Source organism: Hemicordylus capensis, chromosome 5, assembly GCF_027244095.1.
Source record: "Hemicordylus capensis ecotype Gifberg chromosome 5, rHemCap1.1.pri, whole genome shotgun sequence".
NCBI lineage: Eukaryota > Metazoa > Chordata > Lepidosauria > Squamata > Cordylidae > Hemicordylus > Hemicordylus capensis.
In genome coordinates, this window is record NC_069661.1 from 13852890 (window position 1) to 13876920 (window position 24031).

The window sequence follows — 24031 nt, forward strand, 5'->3', positions numbered from 1 at the left end:
CTGCTGTAACCTAGGCAACAAACTCCACCTCTGATAGTAGCTGCATGCATGTGTGGGAACCAGTACATGCTGCTTTGGGTGTCTGGTTTCTTCAGTGGAGTGCTTTTGTTTAAGCTTCTCTACAAATCGCTGTAGTAGGAAATTCAATACTTGTTCTCTCTCAAGACTTCCACTTTCTACAGTCTTGGCAGATGCTTCTCAGATGCTTGTGCCATTCATGGGCAAGAGGAAGAGGACATCAGCCACTGGCCACTGCCGTTTGTGGAACTTCATGTCAGAATAATGCAGAGTGACAGAATGCACAAGATTGGTACTAGATAGGAAGTTGCTTTATACTGAGGCAGAGCCTCAATCTTTCTAGCTCAGTGTGGTCTTCACATTTTGAGAAATAGTTAAACATCTACAAGTTCAGCTTATAAGATCAGAATCTCTGAATCTTTCTAGGGGGAAAAGGTCTATCTATCACAGTGTTGGAGAGCAGTTTTTATCAGCTTAGGCTGATACGCCAACTGCAACCTTACCTGGGCAGAGATAGCTTGGCCACAGTTACTCAGGCTCTGGTAATCTCTCGCTTAGATTTATTTTATTTATTTTTTTACATTTTATATCCCACTCTTCCTCCAAGGAGCCCAGAGCAGTGTACTACATACTTAGGTTTCTCCTCACAACAACAACCCTGTGAAGTAGGTTAGGCTGAGAGAGAGTGACTGGCCCAGAGTCACCCAGCTAGTTTCATGGCTGAATGGGGATTTGAACTCGAGTCTCCCCGGTCCTAGTCCGGCACTCTAGCCACTACCACCATGCTGGCTCCCTCATCATTGCAGACGACTGCAGTGCATTGTGCATGGGGCCACCTTTGAAGACGGTCCAGAAACTGCAGCTGGTATAAAATAGGGCTTCAAGATTATTAACTGGGTTGGATGTTTTGATTATATTACGCCAGTGCTTTGTCAGCTGCACTGGCTCCCAGTCTGTTTCCGGGCCCAAATCCGTGCTGGTTTTCACTTGTAAAGCCCTAAATGGCTTGGGACTGTTGGATGGAGTTCCAGTTCGACCTCTTGCACTAACCATCCTAATGACCACTAAGGACATTGGGAGTAGACGTAGCTAATGAGGGTCTCTTTACCTGTCCCTGCTTGCCTCTATTCTATGACCCCTGCTTTGACTTCTCAGGTACTTCCTGTAGTGAGTCAGTCCTCTTCTTTTCCTATTAGAGAGAAGATGGAAAAATGTCTCTCTACCTACCTATTCATTATATTGCTAATATATATTATAGGTCTTTCCTTTCTCAAATGAACTTCACCAATAAATCAGTTTAGTTTAGACTCTACAGTGATCTCCATGTGTGTTTCTTAAACAGTTGCAACAACTAAACTCTGCACTCTGTAACTGGAGTGGTAAGCTTCCTTGGACTTTGCTAAAATAATCACAAACTCCCAAGAGGGACCGGGTTACCTGAGAGAGTGCCTTGCCCCATATGTCCCAACTCTGACCTTAAGATCTTCTGTGGAGGCTCTGCTCCGAGTGTTCCTGCTAAACAAGGTGAGGCAGGTGGCTGCTAGGGACAGGGCCTTTTTGATGGCTGCATCCCTTTTATGGAACAGCCTCCCCAGTGAGGTTCACCGGGCACCATCACTTTGTTCTTTTAGATGCCACATGAAGACCTCTTTGTTCACAGACCTTTTAAATTTTGGTTTTTCAATTTGATTTTTAAAACAGATTTTAAAAATTGTTGTACATTGTACTTTGTATTTTGGAATGGTGTTGGTGTTGTGATTTCATGTGTTGTGTGCCGCCCAGAGAACAATTTGTTATGGAGCGGCTAACATAGTTATTATTAAACAGAGGAAAATATAGCATCTAGAAAAGTGTTCTAAAGAAGAAAAGCTTCATTGATTCAGGCCATATTATTGCTATGAAACCAACAGTTAAGGCCGCATCCAGACGTAACACGAAACCAGATATTTTCAAATCCGCGGATTCAATTTCAAACTGAATTTTTAATTTTTAATTGCACCACAGATGTTGGTCCAACCAACCAATAATTCGCCCACCAACTTCCAGTTCCAGGAGAAGGGAGCTCCTCCCTGCTGCTTGGCTAATCCCAGCAAGCTCTATGGCAAGATTGTGAGCAAAACATCAGCATGTCAGCGGAATGGCTGCAATTGGCCACGATCTCGAGTGCATGTTGACAAACGTGCTTGTTGACAAACGTGCATGTTGCCAAACGCATTTTCAGAATGGTCTGCCTGATCTTGGCATGGAAAGGGTATTTAAATCCCTTTAAATGCTATGCCCGCGCTTCTTCTGACAGCAATGGCACCACCGCCCCACCCTGCCCCTCCAAGAGCCCTGCACAAACACGATTCGGGGGGGGTGTGCCTATGTCAGGGGGGCACTAGAACCCTGTTACTCAGGGGAGGGAACATGAGGACTTCCTAGGAGGGGATATGAGGGAGGGTAAAGGATCTTGGGGGTCTGTCCTGCTGTGACCTAGGATGCTGTTGTGAGGGATAACACCATCAAAGCAGTCCATGCAGACCAAACAACACTCCTGCTCAGCGGGCAGCTGTGGGCTGTTCTTCTCATAAGAGGGCCAGTCTACTGGGGGGTGGGGGGAACCATAGGGTGTGAGCCCTAGGTCTCCATTTTGACTAACCCAATAAAGGAGGCCCTGCTTGTGTGGGGCCCCCAACTCCCCATGGTAAAAGTTATAGCTTTTGCACTGCAACCCCACCCCCCTTCTGTGAAGGCTTGCACGCACACAAAGGAGATTTTGATGCTCTGTGTGTCAGAGCCTGACAGCATGTGTGGACGGAGGGGAACACCAAGTACATTTTAAACCCATTTAAAATTCCCAGATCTGGTGTTGTGCTGTATGCACATCTGCTGCCAATGCGGGGAATTGTGGGAGAGGAGAGTCCCGAGTTGATGCCAAGCCACCAAAGGATGAAAAGTTACAGGTGAGCAACTTGTTTATCCTTGTGGTGGCTAGGCATCATTCCCAACACTGGGTGAGTAGCTAGTTCCCAAATAGAAGGAGGTGGGAAGTTAAAGAACTTTTTTTAGTACAGACTGCTCTAGACATCTGCTCTGTGGCTGAGGTGGGTTTGGGCATAGTGTTGTATGAAGGGTTGATCCAATGACCATTTGGCAGCTTTACGGATGTTGGAGAAGTTAACGCCAGACAGGTGTGCAGCTGATATTTGCCACTGCTCTTATAGAGTCAACTCAGATGTTGGTGGGCAAAGAAATTCCTTGCTTCTTGTAACAGAAGAGGATAGCCTCGAACAGCCGCTCTAACAGCCTTTCACACAAGACCAGCTTGCCCTTACTAGTGCCCTCAAAGGTGACAAAGAGCCTGTGTGTACATCTAAAGTCCTTGCCACGCACCAGGTAATATAGCACAGCTCTCTGAGTGTCCAGTGAGTGCAAGGAATGCTCAAGAGGTGTTTCAGGATTAGGAAAGAAAGTGGGTAGAATGATGTCCTAGTTGATGTGAAAATCCGATACAATTTTGAGGAGGAATTAAGGGTCGGTCCTCATCACTATCTTGTTAGGATAAAATATAGTGTAGGCTGGGGATGTCCATCCCTAGCTCAGCAAGCTTGCTGACTCTTTGAGCTGATGTAATTGCTATGAGGAAGGCCACTTTAAATGAAAGCAACTTAAGGGAGGTTGATGAAATCATCTCAAAGGGATTTTCAGTTAATGTAGACAGGACCAGGGAAAGGCTCCAGGGCTCCATTGGTTCTTTAATCAGAAGGAAAACATTATTTAGCCCTTTTCAGCAATCGCTTACAGTCTGGATGAAAAAACAATATGGAACGCCAGCCCGGGTGCATGTCAGATAGTGCAGATAAATGCACCTTGGATAGAGGAATTAGATAGGCCAGTCTGTTTAATGGAAGTAAGGTAGAGCAAGATTTGGCAGATGGATGCTTTGGAGGGATCAAAACCTTAGGAACAGGCATAAATAATCTCATTCACTTGCAGGAGTAGTTTCATCTCATGGAGGCTTTCCGTTGGTGCAGAAGGATGTTATTCAGAAGGTCAGCCTCCACGCTGCCACGTTCAAGGTCCTCAGGCTGTGGTGGAGGACCTGGCCATTGCTAAGGAGATCTTTTGTCCTATCACATCGAGTTTTCAGCCCTCCTTGTCAACAGGGGTAGAATGACCTTTCCCCAATTTAGAGGATAAGGCACAATCCACTACTAAAGAATTGGGCTGCAGATGCTTAAACAAAAATGGCAGTCCTTTTCCTGCACACGGTAAAAGTTTTCAAGCCTACAGGAAGTTGAGGTTGTAGAAGATGGAGCCTCCCATGCCGCCTTTGCTGAGTTTAGGACAGGCAGCATGGGCAGGACTGCAGGAGTGGATGGCACTGAAGTGACCATAAAATCATAGACTGGGTCACTTACAGTCTTGGCTGAAGACTTCAGTTCTAGGCCAAGAGTCTTTGCCATTTCGGACACCTGAATCCAATAGGACTTCATCTCCTCAGCTGAAGAGTCTGGAGGGTTATTAGGCATGCTGTCATATGGTGAAGTGCCAGATGGGGTTTCTGTCACATTTGAGTCAATATCAGAGTCAGATGTAGAGGAGGGATCTTCATTAGGAGCAGGCTCATCAGGTAAAATAGGCACATGAGATGGTGACAAAGTCTCCATAGGCCTGTCTGGTTGGATAGGAACCTGATGCAGGGAAGCAAGAGCCAGGTTCAGCTGGAGGTTGGTTCATTGGCACAGGATCAGCTGGATGCCTGAAGGTGTCAGAAAGTTGGACTTGAGGAGTGAGAGAAGGCTTAAACTTGCTCATCTTCCATTGACCGAATTCCGCATAGTCATAGGGTAGAGGAGAATGACCCATCATCGAATCATGGAAGCAATCCACCTTGCACTTATAGCCATATCCAGAGCCCTTGGAGAACTCCATTAATCAAGTCTGCACTGATAAGGAGAACAGGGAGGCAAAGAAAAACTTAATTGCTCTTTCCATGTCAATGGAATATGAGCTGGTGAAGCCACTGGGGTGGCTCTAGCAGGAGAGGTTAATGGAATGGCTCTTGCCGGAGAAGCCGATGGGGACTTAGGGACTCCCTTGGATCTCAAGGTCAATGTCCTAATTGACGTCAAGACCATGTAGAGCAAAATTATTGAACATCCCAAAGTGTGTGTTAGAAAGGGAATTAAGATGCGTGTCATGGTAATTTATGAATCAACCACAGCATGTTTGTTTAAGGTTTACAGTCTGCCTACAGCACATCAGTGTTCCTGTACTGCTCCTATTCACTTCTTTTCATAGCAGTTACTGGATTATGAAAGTGATTACCGTTGTCACTTTTTTTTAAAAAAGAATTTTTGCTTTTATTAGTGATAGAAATAAAACCGGTTACATCTCTGAGATTGACATAATCATACATGAATTAGAGCAATGACTCATCCACAGCAAGGAAAGCAAGAGAAAAGAAGAAAAAACTTGTGCAGAGTAATAATATTTAAGTATACTTGAATGAGTTAAGATAATCTGTAAGAAATAGATTTAGTTTTGTAGACGTACCCCCTAATTGTCAGAGGGAAAAATGAACCTCAAACCTCCCATAGAACTCCTTGGCCTCAAAAGAATGATTAAAAACATAAAAATTCAGTGGAGAAGAAAATGTAAGCATTAAAACACAAATTCTGCCATAAGAAAAAGGTACATATATTGTAAATACGGAACCACACATCCACCAATATTTTATAATCAAAATTCCCATCTTGTCCCCAGGTATGCAAGTGACAGAAATCAGTTAAACCTTCAGCAGTCCTATTCTTCATTTAGCAAACAAAACAAAACAAAAACAAACAGAGAGATAAATGGAAAGATAATCTTTCATGAAGAGATAGACTAACTTCAGCCAAACTGGTCTCCACCACTGGGAGAATAGGCTATCAAGCTATGGCATTAAGATCTCTCCCCATACACACATGTAATCCTTCTCCGTTCCCTTCTGATTGTTTGCATCACAAGCAGTTCATTCAACAGTTACCATTATACAGTTTTCATAACAACCAGTAATAGCCCATAGGAGGAAATGAAAGTTAAAAAAGATGATAAGAGAGGAAAAAATAGAAATGATAAAAGTATATATATATATATTTAAGTTGAAATTTGGTTTTAATTAGAAGCTAAGCCTAACTAATTAATTGTTCAAACCAAGACTTAAGAGTACCAAAAAGCCAAACACTGAGCTTTCCAAATAAAATATCTTTATGATATTGTAGTCTTTTTAAAGCTATAATATCATATAATAAAATAGTGCCAATAATCTTATGCCTTAAGTTTAAAATCCCTCCATCCTTAATATATCTCATTTCTTCTATAAGAGGAAAAAGAGAAACATAAAGAAACAAAGGACAAAAATCTGTGGCCATTCCTTAAGTCATTAAAACTACTGGGTTTATCATACAACATCCCATTTCCTAATCAGGTTATTATCTGTTTTAAACTATTATATGAGCCCCCTAATTGAAAGGCTGAATAATGAGGTATAATATTGAATTATACTCAAAGTTAAAACCTATATATGAAACCCTAACTTAGTTACATTACTTATCGTTTCGTCCATAAAGGTATGTAGCAGTTCCTTAAGTCATTGGAACATTCGGGTATATCATTAAAAAAAAAAATCAGTTTCTGAATAGGTTATTTCAATGCTAAACCCCTATATGGAGTTCTCTAAATCTTAATGGTTACAAGAAAGAAAAAAGGAACAATTAACACAGGGAATACACTGAAATACAATAAAAGGTATAATATTTAATTATACTCTAAGTCAAAACCTATATATGAACCCTAAATAAGTCAAATATCTCAAGAAAAGGAGCCACAAGGGGAAAAAAGAGAGACCTCAAAAAGGAGAGGAAAGGAGAAAGAGAGAGAGGAGAAAACAAGCTCAGGGGAAAAGAGAAATAAAAAAGAAAAGATAATTCCATTATATTGAAAATATATCAGCATAGAGAAATAAAATACTGATAGATACATCACTAAAAATATCGGGCTTTTCATTTATTCCAACACAAAGACAGAAAGAAAGAAAAGCTGGTGAACATCTCAGCTGACTCACATAACATAGGGTTAATATCAAATCTTAAAACCAGTGTCCAAGGACACTCTCTCTCATTTAGGGGGAGGCTAAACAGTGCCAGGACTTTAACTTCTATGCCTGGGAACAAAGGGTTATCAAATTTCTATACAGTAAAATTCCTTCAGTTAGAATCCTTCCGCATAAATCTCGCCATGGTTACCTATCCAAAAACCAAGTAGTTCTGCTAGGACACACCCAAAAGACATATAGCTAAAGCAAATAAACTTTTAAATAAGATTTAAATACTTAAAAAGACCTCTTTTTGTAAAATCTTCTTAAATTATCTTAGAGTGAAACACCACTTAACCGTCTCCCCCCCATGCCAATTTCCCCTCCCTGTGTTTGACAAAAAGTACCATGATTGCAACACCAGAATAAAAAATCATCATCACTCCAACTCAGCTGAGTAACAAGTTTAGAAATTCTTCAAAGTAAAGTCAAGAACCCGATACAAAATGCTAATTGACATTAACTGTGCTTAAATGGCAGTTCCATCAGTGGTATTGAACTACAAAAGACCGAAAGGTCCTGAAATCATTAAGAGAGATAGAACATAGAAAAACAGTCCTCCTTTTCCTCTGCCGAAATAGTCAGCCAGTTCTCACCAGTCATTTTCATTTCCCCAGTCAGAGCTTCAAATGGTTGGTAATAGGAAGATAATTGTCAGCCATAAAACACTTTGTCAGCCATGCAAACAGAAGGAACTATAAATTCAAGAAGATCCCTGCCAGGCAAATCCTCCCAAACGCAGATAAACTAAGTCTTTCCAGTTGGGACTTTGTAAGTAAAACTTAAGCTGGTTAAATGTGTAAATATGTGGCATTGCAGAACAATTTTAAAAAGACCCATGAAAGAGCTGCTTTTCTCTCCAAGCCAATCTTCACCATTCATCTTTTCCATTGCAGATGTCGCACTTTTTTGCTGCAAAGTTCAAGGGGGGGTTCTCAGAAAATACAAAGTTCATAATCATCTCCAACAGATTACATGTAGGTTAAAGATCAAGATAAAATAAGTAATTGCTGTAGCCTCAAACATTTTTACAGGATTCTTCAAAGCAAAACTAAAAGCTGATAGCATTGGAATGCTGAGCTCTCTGGCGAAGCCCATAGAAGGATTAAAAAAATAGAAGATAGCAAAAAATAAGCAAAAGTTGAGAGTAAAAAAAAAGTAGATCTGAAAAACTTACAGCTGTAGTCATCTCAGAGATTTATTAGAGCAGGATAAAGATTTATAGCAGGTCGTCCATTACTGGCCGGTGGAAATGCCTCTTCCCATTCAGTCCGATGATTGCAGATAGGTCTCTCCGGGTGCTCATCCAGGGTTTTCCAGATTTTTCAGGGTCTGGGGGCCCCCTGGCCCCACACCTCCAGAAGGAGGACCAAGCCCTGCACACATACCGACCTCCATCCAGCTGATGGAAGGTTTTAGGACCAAAACCGTAGATGAAATCCCTGACTTCTAATTAGTCAGGTGTTTTCGTTCCGAACGCCATTTGTGCTCCTCACTGTTGCCACTTTAGCTTTATATCCTGAGTGGTTGTTTTCTTCCCTTCATATGTTTGGCAGTGTAAATGTCACGATAATACACATAGTTATATGTATTTATGTTAGTGCTCAGTGGCAACAGACTCCAAATTGGGTCAACTGCACAATGATTAGACACAATCTTTGCAGTGCACTGAATTTATTCATTAGCATCATGATGTCTACATTATTTCTAAAGCAAAAATATTTTTAATCTATAAAGTAATGATACACTTCACCAGTGTGACAAACAGTATTTAGGTGCTCAAAATATGTACAAAAATTCACTAAAATATATTTAGAGAGTGTGCTGTCTGGAGCACTACTGGACTATGTTTATTGTACAGATACTGAATCTTTTTTAAACGAATCCATTATTTTAACTCCTTTGACCCCTTTTAAGGCTCCTCCACGAATAGGGAGTCTTTTGAGTGCAAGCTCTGTGTCCATCAGTGGCCCTCCGGTCAGTTCAGCAGGTGTACTTTCCACGGTTACTAGGCGACCAGATGCAACCTGGAAAAACAACACATTGCTCAGGATTCTGACAAAACGAAACCATACAAAACAGAACACAAGTCCTGTTTTCCAATCAGTCACAAAAAGAGAGACATTCTGAAATTCTCACTTCTTTCAAAACAGCTTCTGAAAGGAAACTCATCATAAACTGCCCTTTATGAACAGGCAGTTTCTCGTTGATACACCTATGCTCTTTGTTGCTAGAGATTTACATTGTTACTGAAGGCACTGAGAAATGCACTTCATAAATGTATGCCTCACGTTTTGATTAGGCAGCATTTTTTTTCTTTTAGAAAGAGCAGAAAGAAGTATTTGTGTAACCGTGGCCTGAGAAGAAACTGAAAAAGCATCAGTCATGTATTATGAGAAAGTGTAGCATATAAAGGGAAGTAAGTAATGGCTGACAAAAATAAGTACTGTCTTCCCCTACATGTTCCTGTGCAAAAAAGATAGATCTTGGGTTGTGTCCAAACTAGTGCAAGCAAAAGGAAGTGTGCAAAGGGGGACTTTGCCATCTGCTCCTCCCCCACTGCAGCCCCCTGGGCCCAGGAGCCCTTGGGAAGAGAATGGCATGTGGCCCAGCGAGTGTGGAGGCACATAGCATGAGCTCTGCTTGTGCCAGCACTTTTTGGCAAATTCTCCAGTCCTGCACTGCATGTCCTGTTCCCAAGGGCCACTAGAACCTCTGGCGTAGCCTTAGCTTTTCAAGGGGAGGTGCAGAGGGCTGCAGTGTTGAGGAGGGTGCTGGAAAGTCCTCTTCTGCAAGCTTTCTTCCACTCACGCTAATTGGTATACAAATTGTCGTTCAGATGCGGCTTATTTTCCCTTATAAATAAACTATCGGAGAAACTGCAGAATACCACAGTACCCAAACCCCACATTTCCACCAGTATGATAGAATCAGGCTTTAGTATCCCAGCTTGCTGATGATTTGTGAGAAATGCTCTGCTAGTAATATAATGTGTGAATACAGTGGTTATAGAATATTTGTTGTGTGGTGATTTAAAACAAGAGTTTTGCATAGTATTTTCAGGGTTTGCAACCTTAAATATACCATAAATATACATTTGTAACATGTTTTTACTACTTTAATTTTGATTTAAAATGACCAACTATTACTTACAGTTATGTTCAGGCCTTTAATATCAGTTGGATGGAATGTTGCATTACGTTGTCTTTCCTTTGGTCTAGACGCATCAATGGATCTTTCTTGACGTCTTTTTGCTTTCTGTAAATATTTCAAAAAGTTATTGTTCAGAGTGAGGGACACAGAGCACATTACAGTCAAATGTCTCTTTTTACATCATGGTTTTTAACTTCTGCTAATGAAATAGCCTACTGTGCCAATGATACATATAAGGATAGTTCAAACTGTACATTGTTCTGTTATCTTACCCATCCTGAGCCAAAATTAAGAAAGATTAACTATATAAACAAATAAGAAATATGTCATACATTAAAGCTTTGTGTATGGAAGTGATTAAAACAACCTTAGAGTATTTCCTGTAGCAGAAACTGAAGGAATCCTTATGGAAATATTTTAGACATCTGTTTGGTACGTCCCTTGCTTGTGCAATCTAGTGTATCCTCAAAGTGCCTTTTCTAATTCTGCTCAGGGGCATAGCCACCATTGTGCAAAAGGGTTCAAAGAACCCAGGCCGCCAATGGTAGGAGCCGCTGAAGAAGCCCCTGGAGGGCATGGCTCAGGCTCTGGAAGAGCCCCGAACAAACACCCCCACCCAGGCTACCAGGAGCCAGCGTGCGCTTGCTGATCTTTTTCAGGCAGCGTTCAGGCATTCTTACCTTTAGAGCCTCATAATTTGATGTCCGGGTCAGGAAATTTTCCCAAGATTTATTTACCATTTCCTTCTGCTTATAGAGAGATTGAATCTAGAATGTGAAAGAGAATATGGAGAACAGTAAAACCTCTCCCTCATAATTCAGATGTGTATTCCAGTGGCATAATTTAGCTTGTAAATGATAATTTGTACTTCAGAGCAGGGCCAAGTCTATACAGAAGATGCTTTGGCTGCACTGCGGGCACCACTAATTGTGCATCTCACATCACACTTGCCAATGGTTCCCCACCCCTGGCACAGGTGAGAATACAGGTGTTCTGAGTAGAGACCCTACTAGAAAGATCATAACATTTTCCAGCTTTTAATGAAATACTAATTTGTATTCATAGATGTTGCCAGGAATTTAAATCTAAATAACTAGACCTCACACACATCATTTGCTTGTTTGCTTACCTTGGCATAGCCTTTTTCTTCCTCCCGAAGTTCCTGGTATTGCTTGCTTTCCAGCATTTCATTCTGGAGGGAGACAACCATCTTTCCAACATTTTGAAATGCTTCAGTAATAACTTGCAATGCTTCCTGATCAGCAGTAACTGGTCTGAACTGTTCTCTTTTAAGCTCAGCACAAACTTCACTCCAGATTTCACCAACCTTTATATAAAACAGATAAATACATTTCTTTTAGAAGCCATAATTGTTGTACATTAGAGATAATTATTCATAATTTTTTTTTAACCCAGCTGTTGCACAAAATATGTCCTGAACTGTCCTTGTAACTTTATGGATTTTGGTATTTCACATTAAAATTGATAACTCATTAAAAATAGTTGAATGTCATGGTACTTGCCTCAGCTTCTAATATGGACTAGACATATAAAGGGACAAAGGTTTATTCCCTGTAGTTCTGCACTGGAAAATGAAATCCTGGGACTCATGACATAAAGTAGTAGGCAATCCTTTCAGTTGGAAAAGCTTTGTGGGTTGACTAGAATGCCAGATTATGTTCATATCAGCTCTTCATTATGACAGTAATTTCTCTATTTTGGTTTAAAGGTTACCCACGAAAACTGTCAAACAGGAAAGAAATTGATTCTCTAGTCCAGCACTACTAACTACAGACATGATCTTGTGGGGGTCGTTCTAGCTTACACTTGCTATGATGATACCCTTCTTACTGACACATATTAGTCACCTGATGCAGGTCAGGCTAAAGCCAGCATCAATTCTGTGTCTAAACTTCTATTTCTCTTAGTGGAGTTTAAAGGTAATCTAAAGGTCCACAACCTGATCTACAGCTGAAGGCCAATGTGCAAGATACACAGAAAAAAGAAAGAAGAACATAAAAAGCCAAAAACAGAGGGAAAAGACAAGCCAAGTCCAGAAAACATTCCAAGTCAGAAACCAGCTATATCAAGCAAATTAGTTCAGATAGAGTTAGAATAATCAGAAGCAGTCCAAGTCAAACCAAAGTAATCAAAAAAGCACAATGTTTCTCAGAGGGAATAACTGGAACAGAACCTTCCTGAGGCGATGCAAGCAGTGGACAAGAAGGAACTGAAGAGGGAGGCGCTCTACAGCCTACTTTGTAAGCTCTGATTTAACTGCACCTTAAAGGGCCAGTGAGCGCCTAAATGGAGCTAAAGAATTCTTCCAAGGTCCTCCTGAGCAGGTGCAAAAGACCCAGTTGTGAGTGGCCATGGATCCCTACAGAGATCAAACTGAATTTTAAACTATACTTACCTTAAAGTCCAGGTATCTACATATTATAGCAAGTGTAACAAAATCTTTCGCAGAGAGACCAGGCAAATTTTCAAAACCTAAAACAAGGTATCAATAGTTTACCCTTAAAGAAATTTCATTTATTTATTAAGATTTACATTGTCACAAGGTAGTTTTGAAATGTACACATTAACAAACCTTTGGTCATGGATGAAGGGGCTGACCTGGTATGTATTACTGAGACTTGGTTGGGAGAGGATAGTGGTCCAATTTGGTCCCAGCTTCTCTGTCCAGGATATTTGTAGAGGAGCAGGTGAGGGGATGTGGGCAGGGAGGTGGAGTGGCTGTGGTCTTAAGGATAACATCTCCATTACCAGTGTCCCTGTTAGGGTATCAGACCATATTGAATGTGTGTACTTAAGTTTGGGGACCAGGGATAGATTGGAACTTCTGTTGGTGTACCAAATGCCCCGCTGCCCAGCGGAATCCCTTACTGAGCTCACGGACTTGGTCATGGAATTCGCGTTGGAGTCTCCCAAACTCTTGGTGCTGGGGGACTTCAATGTTCATTTCGGGACCAATCTGTCCAGGGCAGCTCAGGAGTTCATAGCGGCCATGACAACTATGGGCCTATCCCAAGTGGTCTCTGGACCGACACATATTGCGGGTCACACGCTTGATCTGGTCTTTTACACTGATCAGGGTGGTGTTCCATGGGTGGGGACTCCTGTGATTTCCCCATTGTCATGGACGGACCACCATCTGGTTAAAGTTGGACTTACAACCACTTCCCACCTCCACAGGAGCGAGGGGCCTATTAGAATGGTCCGCCCGAAGAGGTTATTGGATCCAGTAAGATTCTAAGGAGCCTTGGAGGGATTCAGTGTTGGCTTTGCTGGTGATCCTGTTGTTGCCCTGGTTAAGAATTGGAACAACTTGCTCACCAGGGCAGTAGACATGATTGCTCCCAAGCGTCCCCTCCGACCCACTTCAAAATTGGCCCCTTGGTATACAGAAGATCTGCGGGGGCTGAAGCAGCAAGGTAGGTGACTGGAGAGCAAGTGGAGAAAGACTCTACTTGAATCCGACAGACTGCAACATAGAGCACATTTAAAGATCTATGCTCAGGCAATACGTGCAGCAAAGAGGTGGTTCTTTTCTGTCTGTATTGCCTCTGTGATTTCATGTCCATCTGAGTTGTTCAAAGTTGTGAGGGGACTAGTATCTGCCCCCGCCCCCCCCGAACTAGAATTTGGAGTAATCAGTTACCCGCTGCAATGTGTTTAAAGATTTTTTCGCAGATAAAATCTCTTGGATTTGGGCTGACCTAGATGGAGACTCCACAATTAATTTGGTGTCTGAACTGGAGGTGGCCAACAACTCCTCTTATGTGATTCAACTGGATCGGTTTCAGTTTGTGACTCCTGAGGATGTGGACAAGCTGCTTGGAGCGGTGAGGTCTACCACTTGTTCTCTTGACCATGGTCCCACATGGCTTGTTCTATCTAGCAGGGAGGCTGTTGTAGACAGCCTGGTGGAAAGCATAAATGCTTCTCTGAGGGAGGGCAGGATGCCTCCTTGTCTTAAGGAGGCAATCATTAGAACTCTTCTAAAGAAGCCTACAAAAGATCCCTCAGAGTTGAGCAATTATAGGCCTGTTTCCAACCTCCCAGAAGGTTGTGGCCTCTCAGCTCTAGGCGGTCTTGGAGAAAACTGATTATCTAGACCCATTTCAAAGTGGTTCTTGGGCGGGCTATGGCATGGAGACTGCCTTGGTCTGCCTGATGGATGATCACTAATGGAGAATCGACAGAGGAAGTGTGACTCTGTTGGTCCTTTTGGATCTCTCGCAGGCTTTCGATACTATCGACCATAGTATCCTTCTGGAACGTCTGAGGGTGTTGGGGGTGGGAGGCACTGTTTTACAGTGGTTCCGCTACTACTTCTTGGACAGATTCCAGATGGTGTCGATTGGAGATTGTTGCTCTTCTAAATCTGAGCTTTGTGTGGTGTCCCTCAAGGCTCCATACTTTCTCCAATGCTTTTTAACATCTACATGAAACTGCTGGGAGAGATCATCAGGGGATTTGGAGCCGGATATTACCAGTATGCTGATGACACACAGATCTACTTCTCCATGTCAACTTCTTCAAGAGCTGGCATATCCTCCCTAAATGCCTGCCTGGAAGCAGTAATGGGCTGGATGAGGGAGAATAAACTGAAGCTGCATCCAGATAAGACGGAGGTACTTATTGTGCGGGGTCAGAACTCTAGAAATGATTTTGATCTACCTGTTCTAGATGGGGTCACACTTCCCCAAAAGGAAGAGGTTCGAGATCTGGGAGTACTCTGCCTGGTTTCTCAGGTTGAGGCAGTGGCCGGGGTACTTTCTTGCAGCTCTGGCTGATACACCAGCTGTGCCCATTTCTCGAGATCCATCACCTCAAAACAGTGGAACATTTGTTGGTAACCTCCAGACTTGACTTCTGTAATGCACTCTATGTGGGGCTGCCTTTGCATATAGTCCGGAAACTTCAGTTGGTTCAGAATGCAGCAGCCAGTTTGGTCTCTGGGTCATCTCAGAGAGGCCACATTGCTCCTCTGCTGATGCCACTACACTGGCTGCCAATAGGTTTCCGGACAAAATACAAAGTACTAGTTATAACTCATAAAGCCCTAAATGGCTTAGGTCCTGAGTATTTAAGAGAGAGTCTTCTCCACTACAAGCCCCACCGCCCAGTGAGGTCATCTGAGGAGGTCCATCTCCAGTTACTGCCAACTTGTTTGGTGGCTACACAGAGACAGGCCTTCTCGATCGCTGCCCCGAGATTGTGAAATGTGCTCACTGCTGAGATACAATCCTCCTCATCTCTGGCAATTTCCAAAAAACATCTGAAAACCCATCTTTTCACCCAAACTTTCTCAGCTTTTTTAAAAAAAAAAATAGGTTTTAATCTCTGGGGTTTTTTTAATTGTTAAATTGTTTAAAGTGTTTGTATGTGTTTTTAACTTGTTTTATGCTATTGTTAACCCCCAGAGATGAAAGTTTGGGGTGATGTACAAATTTGATAAATAAATAAATAAAATAAGTTATCCCAGCTAGAGGATTGGTAGCTACTGGCTTAGATGTCCTTAAGAGCTAGTTGACAAGAAGAAATGAATTTCCCCCTTCATATTGCTGCAGTGGCAGAAGAAAATGCACTTGCTAAAACTACCATTATTAAAATGGCAGAAGCATCTTTAAGACCAGCCGTAGACAGCCCTATTGACAAGTCTGAGTAAAAGTAGCTCTAAGATATACTTTTTTGTACTTCTGTATTTTTAGGCCCAAACTAGACCTGTGCATTTTTAGAGGTGTGCACGAACTGGTTCAGCTGTCTATGTACAGACCACTGAACCGGTTCAAGAGACCAATGTCTGAGCCGGTTTGGTGGTGATGGGGTGCCTTTAAGGCGTGGGAAGGGTATTCTTACCTCCTATGCCATGTTTTCCGCACTGGTGCTGCTTCAAAAACCAGTCCCGCTGGATGGCTGTATATCCTCCTGCCACCCCGGTGTGCATCAGACTGGAAGAGGCCGGCACATGTGTACATGTCATATATGTGCACACACCAGACATTTCTGGTCTGGCATGCACCGGGACAGCAAGAGCTGCCCCACAGGACCGGTTTTTGAAGCAGTGCCGGTAAGGGAAATGTGGCGGGGGAGGTGAGAGCACCCTCCCCGTGCCTTAAATGCAACCCCCCGACACACATCACCGAACCAGCCATTGCTGGTTCCATGCACATCCCTAGTATTTTTAGGCTCAAGCTATACAACTTTGGCCCCCCAACTGTTGTTGGACTACATCTCCCATCATTCCTTACTTTTGGCCACTGTGGCTGACGATGATGAGAGTTGTATTCCAACAACAGCTGGATGGCTGAAGTTGTGCAACCCTGAACCAGACATTCATCAGAATGCATGAAAATCATGAATGCATCTGGAAATCGCTTTTCCCCTCAAACACACTCGAGGGAGGGGGAAATCCCAGTTGTGACTATGAGAGGGAGGTTCACCTGCCCCACACTCTTGCTTTTATGCTGAAAACTGCCCCCTAAATGAGCAGTATGTTTCAGCTACTACTACTGCTGGTAATTTCTCCCCACCAAGGATTTGTGTTGGCAAAATTTCTAATTATAACCACATTAGTAGAAAACAGAAATGGGCATACAATGCTTCAAAAGAGATTGACAAGAACAGAATAATGAGGAGATAAGATGTAATATTTAGTTTGCTTCTTTTAAAAGTCACCAGCTAATGGAAGACCTGAATGGATTTCAGAGAAGAGCTCATGAAAAAGAACTTATCTGACTGTTTTAGTCAAATAATCTACTATGGCACAAAGGCCATGCTCTCGTAATGAGAAGGATCACAGTTAAAGAGTTAATTGTGATCAGTGAGCCACATGTGCTCCTTTGGTGCACATTGTTGTGATAATCTGGAGAGGGTTTCTGGGCTATTCTAGTTAAATTGCTGGTTAAATGTTGATTAACCACAGCGATTTAACCGGGACAGCCAGAAAATTCAGGTTCTCATGATACGCTTTGCGGATTGGGTGGGTCTTGCTCACTATTAAATTATTTAACTGGGAATCTTCTCATCATGAGATCATGGCCAAACTAGATTACGTGGAAGGGTTATTACAAAATACAGAAAAGCAATTTGTGGCCTTACCTAGTTTACATATTAAACAATAAATCTTTGCTCTCATATTTTCAGCAACATCCATGACAGCAACAGTGGGACAAGTGGCAGGCATTCGAATAATTTCTTGTTGTTTTTGGAAGTGGCCAACTAATGGTCTTTTAATATCTACAGGATAGAAGAAGAAAAAGTGTACAGGTCTTAGGTTTGACCTATCATCAGATATTCACAAATGTTAATGGTTTTTACAGTATATTTTCTGTCAGTTATCTGTCATATCGGTGCCAGATTTTGGTTGGCTCTGGGGCAAAGTCCTTTGCAGGTCCTCCCCTTGGGTTCTGGCAAGCTCACTAGCAAGTGGACAGCAACAGTGGTAGCTCTTTCTCATTTCGGCCGCTCATCTGCAGTGATGCTGTTTTAGATTTCCCAGGTGCCCTGCCAGTCTAGTGGGGGGGGGGGTTGTATCTGGAAAATATAAAAGAGTGCTGTTGCGGATGGTGGTGCTGAAACTGAGAAGTGTCTGTTGACACTGTGGTCCACTAAGCTTGCTTGGGCCCAAAGTGGGACTAATCAGGACGTGGTAGGTAGCTGTAGCAGTGAATGCTCCTCTTTAATGCTACTATTATCTATTTATTTGTCTTATTTGCAAACCACTATACACGCACACACGCACACATTCACACAGAAAGAGTTACATTGTTTAAAATTTATTTTAACATTTGTGACTGGAGTGGTGGCACCATTTTGAATATAGGCACCTGGAAGAGATTCAACAACAGAGTGACTTGGTCAGCTAAGAAAGTAACTGTATCACCATCTCTTCCTCTCCTGACCCAACTACAAATAAGCTGTGTGTCATCACAGGAGCCTCTGAAGGAAGGATAGAGATAGAAAGGGTTGAAGGCACTGACAATGATTCTTTCAGCCAAGAGAGTTGTGCCACTGCTTCTGCCACCACCACAGAAAAAAATCACACTGGGCAGGGTCTCAAGGGTTGGCCATGGGCTTTCTGATGGCCCTGATCCCCAATAATGCCCAAGCTTAATGTTCCCTTATGCCAGGCCTGTATATACTGAAATATATGGAGACATTAAATACTATATAGTCATGAACATCTGTGATAAATCTGGTCCTTTGCTGGTTAGGCTAACTACTATCTGACTAACCCTAACCCTAACCCTGATTAGCCATTTTAAAAGTGCATTACTTATTTTTAGAGAGACAGTTGGGGGTTATGATGTTCTAAAAGACAATAACCCACCCACCCCCGCCACCATAACTCTCTACATTGCTTAGTAATAACAGCTACAACTACTTGCAATTAACAATCCAACTACTAGATCATGTGTTCTAGTATTTATGTACATTTCAATGTGTATATGTATTTTCTATTGGCTCTGAAGAGTTATATTCATATTTTTCAGAATTATAAAGGCTGCAATACAAACTAACAAAGTGCCACTGCTATGTGAAATGCACTGGTGCTGCTTAGGAGTTCAACTAATGTAGCACGTAGACCTGTATGTGTGTGGGCAATTTTGACAAGCTCCCCTTTGGAAGTGCTCTGTGCCATTTGATAATATGTCCCTAAGGGTCACATAGCTCTAAAGGACATATTTTCAAGTGGCACAGAGGGCTTCCAGGGAAAGGGAAGGTTGTTGAATGTTGCCTCCCTTGCGGACGCTTATGCAGTGTTTATCAGGAATGCCTCAGCAGACAGCTTATTACATTATAGCAATGTAGTTTATATTTTAAATTGCAAGCCATCTTGATTGCTTTCTGAAGCTGAATGGTGGGATATAAATCTAATGTAAAATGTTTCTGTAAATCACCTAGATCCTTTGGAATCAAGAATTATATAAATTTTACTACTGTGATAAACTCTGTACCGAATATAATTTTATTCCATTATTTAACTTTGTATGTACAAAATCTTATTTTCTAGGAAACTGATCATGTTTAGGGCAAAATGCGTAACAGCTGAATTTTATGAGGCAGATTTACCAGGCAAAGCTGACCTAATTAAGAAATACAGATAACTCACAATAGATGTACTACTGCAGTTGATGAAACAAACACCATCTAGTGGTAAAACTAATAACAAAGCAAAGACTTCTCCCATCAGTTCTGAATTAATTTTTTAAAAGCTGATGTGCTTCCATGAACCCATCTTGTATAATGATATATAATATATATATAAATTACTACACCAATACTATCTTTGAGAGAAAAACTGAATTTTCACATTTGACAAGCATCTTCAGATATAGGTGTATCTCATTTATAAAAGCATTCCTCTCTTTAAAAGATGAGGAAAAGCCCTGATTCTGCCAGAAGAACGTTCTCTGGTATTCACAAGGTTACAAACTCATCAAAGCAGCTGAACCTATTGCTAGATTTACTTTTCCCCCTTACATTTTTGTTATCAATGTACCTGTATCTGGAAAATTCCAAGGGTAACAGAATTAGGCATGTTACCATAATTTCAATGACTGCAAGCATAAGCAATTTTCAGGTTGGTATTATATATACTCACTGTCAAGAGAACGTTTCCTACTATAAGACCATATTTTTTATAAAATCTTTAAATATTATAGTGCCTGAAATATATGAAGTACGTAGATAACAGAACCAGAATTTTTAAACATAATTTCTGATTCCGTTATGTATTCTGCACATTTCAGAAATTATCTATAATATTTAAGAGTTTTGTTAAAAATACGGACTTATAGTAAAAGATGTTCTCTTGTTGGTGGCTATATATACAGTAGTATGCATTTGAACATTTGCTTAAGGCTACATTCATTGAAAAAGTGGCAACATGCCTGATTCCATTAATCTTGGAATTGCCTAGTTCTTCAAAGTAGTAACTATAAAGGAATTTCTAACAACAACAAAAGACTTGTGTAGGATTAAATATTGTTGGTGTTTACCTCACTTTGGGGGAAAAGCAGGTTATTTATGATATAAAATAATCTATAACTGAATACTTACCAGCAATTCTCCCGAGTTTATCATGTTTCACTCCCATCTCCTCCTCTTCTTGCCTCCACAAATTTATTAATAGATTAGCTGCAGTTTGGTCTTTTTCCCCTCGCCAGACATTGATATGAGAAACAGTTTTAGGGTTGTCACAAAACTCGACTAATATTCCAAGAATCAGATTGCATACATTCGCTTCATTTAACTTTGCAGAAGAAAAACAAGGAAATAATTGCAATGATTACAAGTCCCTAAGGAATCATATCTTCATAATTATTATAACTGACAAAAACTGGAAAGCTAGTACCCTGATCTATTCGACTGATGTGTACACAAGGATGCAAATTTGCTATATTGCAATGAATTAATGATACACATGTTTTATAGACAGAGTGTAAAGGCTTCAGATTTGTAACAAATGCATCCAAAGAAAGTTAGTCAACACCAAGTCTCATTAAAATTAATGGGACAAGTTAGTCATAACTAACTCTCTCATTGGTTTCAATGGTGCTTTGTTATGACTAACTTTCTCTAGACACAATGTATTGAAATTAACTGGAAAATGTCTAAATAATAAAACAAGTCAAAGATGTATGGTATTACATAGTTCAATATCACAATATGGCATTTTGCATGGAATTTGTTATCAGGTGCAGAATTTAAGTATCTGAGAATATTGGTGTCGCCTTTAGATAAAAGATATAATTATAGAAACATGTTTTGAAATGTGCAGATAATCTTAAGAAGCTGTAGCAATCTGGCTCTTTGTTACCCTAAAGAGTTAACCGGAAGTGAACCCTGTCCTGTCTGTCAGGCAGTGACCTCTAGGGATCAGCCACTCTGCACACAGTGACCGGGACCTAGAGAGGCCTTAAGGCAGGAAGTAAAGAGGTTCTTTGTTTTCATTCAGTTGGAGCCAGGAAGGAGATGAGAGAGAATGGGCAGAATGCTTAGTGGAGACAGCCATGGAGCTTTGGCTGCCTCATGGTCACAAAAGCTAGCCTGAAGAATTTTCTCACGGAAGGACATCTGCAGATCCGTGGGAGACAGGATTGCAGGAAGCTTGAATTTTCTCCTGGACTTTGGAGTGAGTTTCAAGGGGGAAGGAAGCCAGGGCTTCTGGGCTTTCTGAAAGGTTTATCCAGGGAACCATCTGTTAGGTAGCTGGTGTCAGATTTCTTTATTTTAGTGCTTTGCAAGTCCTTACAATTGGTCTATTGTGTTTTATTTTGTAACGTAACCTTCTTAACCAAACACGTAACCTTCTAAGAAAATCTAGCCTGAGCCCTTTTATCCACCTAGGGCTCTGTAGAAGTCTTTGTACCCTGTAAAGGTGCTTTTAAAGGTCCCTGGCAACTGGGGGTGCTTTTTGAATTATCTTTGCAGCTGGGTAACCAAGATCTTTAAAATGTGCCACTCCAGATATCAGTGGAGTGTTCTTTGGAAGTAATCTTGTAAGAGTGTTTGCTGTTACCTGTAACTGAAGCTGAGAGAGAGCCTCAGACTGAAGCAGTCTGTAGTATTTTGAATAAAGAGATTTTTGTTTGGTTTGGTTTGGTTTTTTTGGTCCTTTACCATTTTAACCAGCCTCTTTGAGTGGAGGAAAGGGGGTGGGTGGAAAGAGGTTTTACTTTGGTGCAAACATGCCTCAAGTTTGATTGCTCAGCAACACACTACCAAGTTTTCTAACCACATGTAGGCTGCACATGGGAGGTTTTTGTATTTTTCCATTGGTAAATGAGGAGGAAGGTTCCCTGGACATTTACCCAAATCCAGGGCTGGAGGGGGGCGGGGACTCTAATAATTTGGGTGTGGTGGCAGCGATTACCAGAGGGACAGCCTTTGCTGAGCAAACATGGAAGGAAATAATCATCATTTTTCTTTCCCCCATGTGGACTTGCTCTGAGACAAAGGCTAGGCTTAAATCCACCATTCACTAGTCCCTATTCATTACACAAGCATTTGATTCAATTGGTTTGCATATTTCAATTTAAGCTCTTGAAGCAGTTTTACAATTTTACAGTTTATATACGTATTCTGGATTATTTTGACACAGAGTAAGAAAATACCTGATATTGTACAACTTGAGGTTCTCATGACCAGCTCTACCTGAGCTAGTACAGCCCTACCCAGGTAGAGCTGCTTGTGAGAACCTCTGGGATCAGTCCTGATCCTGGTGCTCCTCAGCCAGGTACCCCGGGTTTTTTTACCCAGGCTAAAAATGAGGTAGAAGGGCACATGCATGCCCTCCTACCCCACTGTGCAGTTGTGTGGGCAGCTGGACTGCCATTGAAATGAGGTTGGGGAAAGGAATGACTCGGCTTCTAGCATTTCCACAATGCACTGTGCTGCTTGAGCAGTGCATTGTGGGATTTCTGGAGACTGGGATTCATTTCCTCAGCCTCCAGTTTGCTGCGCCACTCGCCACAGCAGCGATCATGTGAGCCAGCAAGCGGCACAGCTTTGGGGAAACTGGTGGTTGTGTGGGGGAAGGTAGGAATAACCCTGCCTTCCTCCCTATCCCCACATATAATGCTTGTGTGAATGACCTTCCTGTCTTTGGATGGTGAGGGACCAACTAAAGAAGTTTCCTGAGGCAGCAAGGGCTAGTTGCTGTGCATGTACAGTACAGGCCTTTCTGCATGGTCATTTTTGTGTGTGTAATAAAAATACCCACATTCTAGCACAGTCTGCATGCCTCCCCTCAAGGAACTACCTTGGGGAAATTACATTTTCAGAGCAAAGCATTAAATCTGCACTTGGGAAAACTAATGTCACTGTGATTGTATTAATAGCTATTGTGAATGCACTTTGGATTGTGCTTGTACAAGCATTTCAGGCACATACTGGATGTGATGGAATTTCTGACAGGGAGCAATAGAACCATGGATATATAATTAAAACCTAGTAACTTGGCACAAATCAATAACAAGATTCTATTTTCAGTAGAGTTGATACTCTACATTATAATACCCACCACTAGCAAATCCAGGAGGGTGAAGAGGCCCTCTCTTTCAAGAAAGTAATCCTCTAAAATGGTACAGCCCATCACACAGCACCTTAAATGAAAATAATTTCAGATTGAAGGATCTCTTTCAGCTTGCACTCAGCAAACATGTTTTATTTCTAACAACTTGCTAAAGGAACAAAGGTCCCAAATTAATTACTAGTACCCCAATATTTATTACTGCTTGATGTACTGCTTGGGCTAGCAACGCTTGGCTCAGAATATTTCTTCCAAAACCATGCCACACTCATAATTTTGCTGTATATCAATGACATACATTTCAGATTGGAGGAGAATTCTTTGGAGGGCCATTTCACCCTCTAATGAAGGAACCAAAGTCTGCATCAGCAAAAGAAAGAAGATGCATACCAGCCATACCTTGTGCAAAACTGGCTGCATTTCTATTTTATTGAAAGGCTTCTATAAACTTACAGAAGTTTGGCACTGTAAAACTGCAGAGGCTAATAGTCCCACAGGATAGGAAAGATTGTGGGAACATTTCTGCTTCACCTACACTGAACTACCCTGGATGCTTATGCGTCCCATACCACAGCAGCATATGTTGTTGTAGTTTAGTGGTCCAAAATCTGGTAAAGAATCTTGAACTTGTATTAATTTGTGGACTGTCTCTAATCCAGGAGAACGATAAATGAATTTGTTGCTTACTGCAG

At 41.5% G+C, this 24031-nt stretch overlaps 1 protein-coding gene across 6 annotated transcripts in view; it reads right to left on the bottom strand.

Annotated features, from left to right (window-relative positions):
• Nucleotides 1–8795: 8795 nt before the first annotated feature.
• Nucleotides 8796–24031, bottom strand: part of LOC128326182 (cilia- and flagella-associated protein 69-like) — a 59586-nt gene continuing 44350 nt past the window's right edge. For all 6 annotated transcript variants that reach the window (XM_053252556.1, XM_053252553.1, XM_053252552.1 and 3 more), the window contains 8 exons: nucleotides 23331–23412; nucleotides 20366–20558; nucleotides 17402–17539; nucleotides 12708–12784; nucleotides 11421–11618; nucleotides 10972–11058; nucleotides 10292–10396; nucleotides 8796–9165 (listed from right to left, as the gene is read on the bottom strand). In XM_053252556.1, coding sequence (XP_053108531.1) covers nucleotides 8989–9165; nucleotides 10292–10396; nucleotides 10972–11058; nucleotides 11421–11618; nucleotides 12708–12784; nucleotides 17402–17539; nucleotides 20366–20558; nucleotides 23331–23412 — 1057 coding nt within the window. In that variant the 3' untranslated portion in view covers nucleotides 8796–8988. The remainder of the gene's footprint in view (nucleotides 9166–10291; nucleotides 10397–10971; nucleotides 11059–11420; nucleotides 11619–12707; nucleotides 12785–17401; nucleotides 17540–20365; nucleotides 20559–23330; nucleotides 23413–24031) is intronic.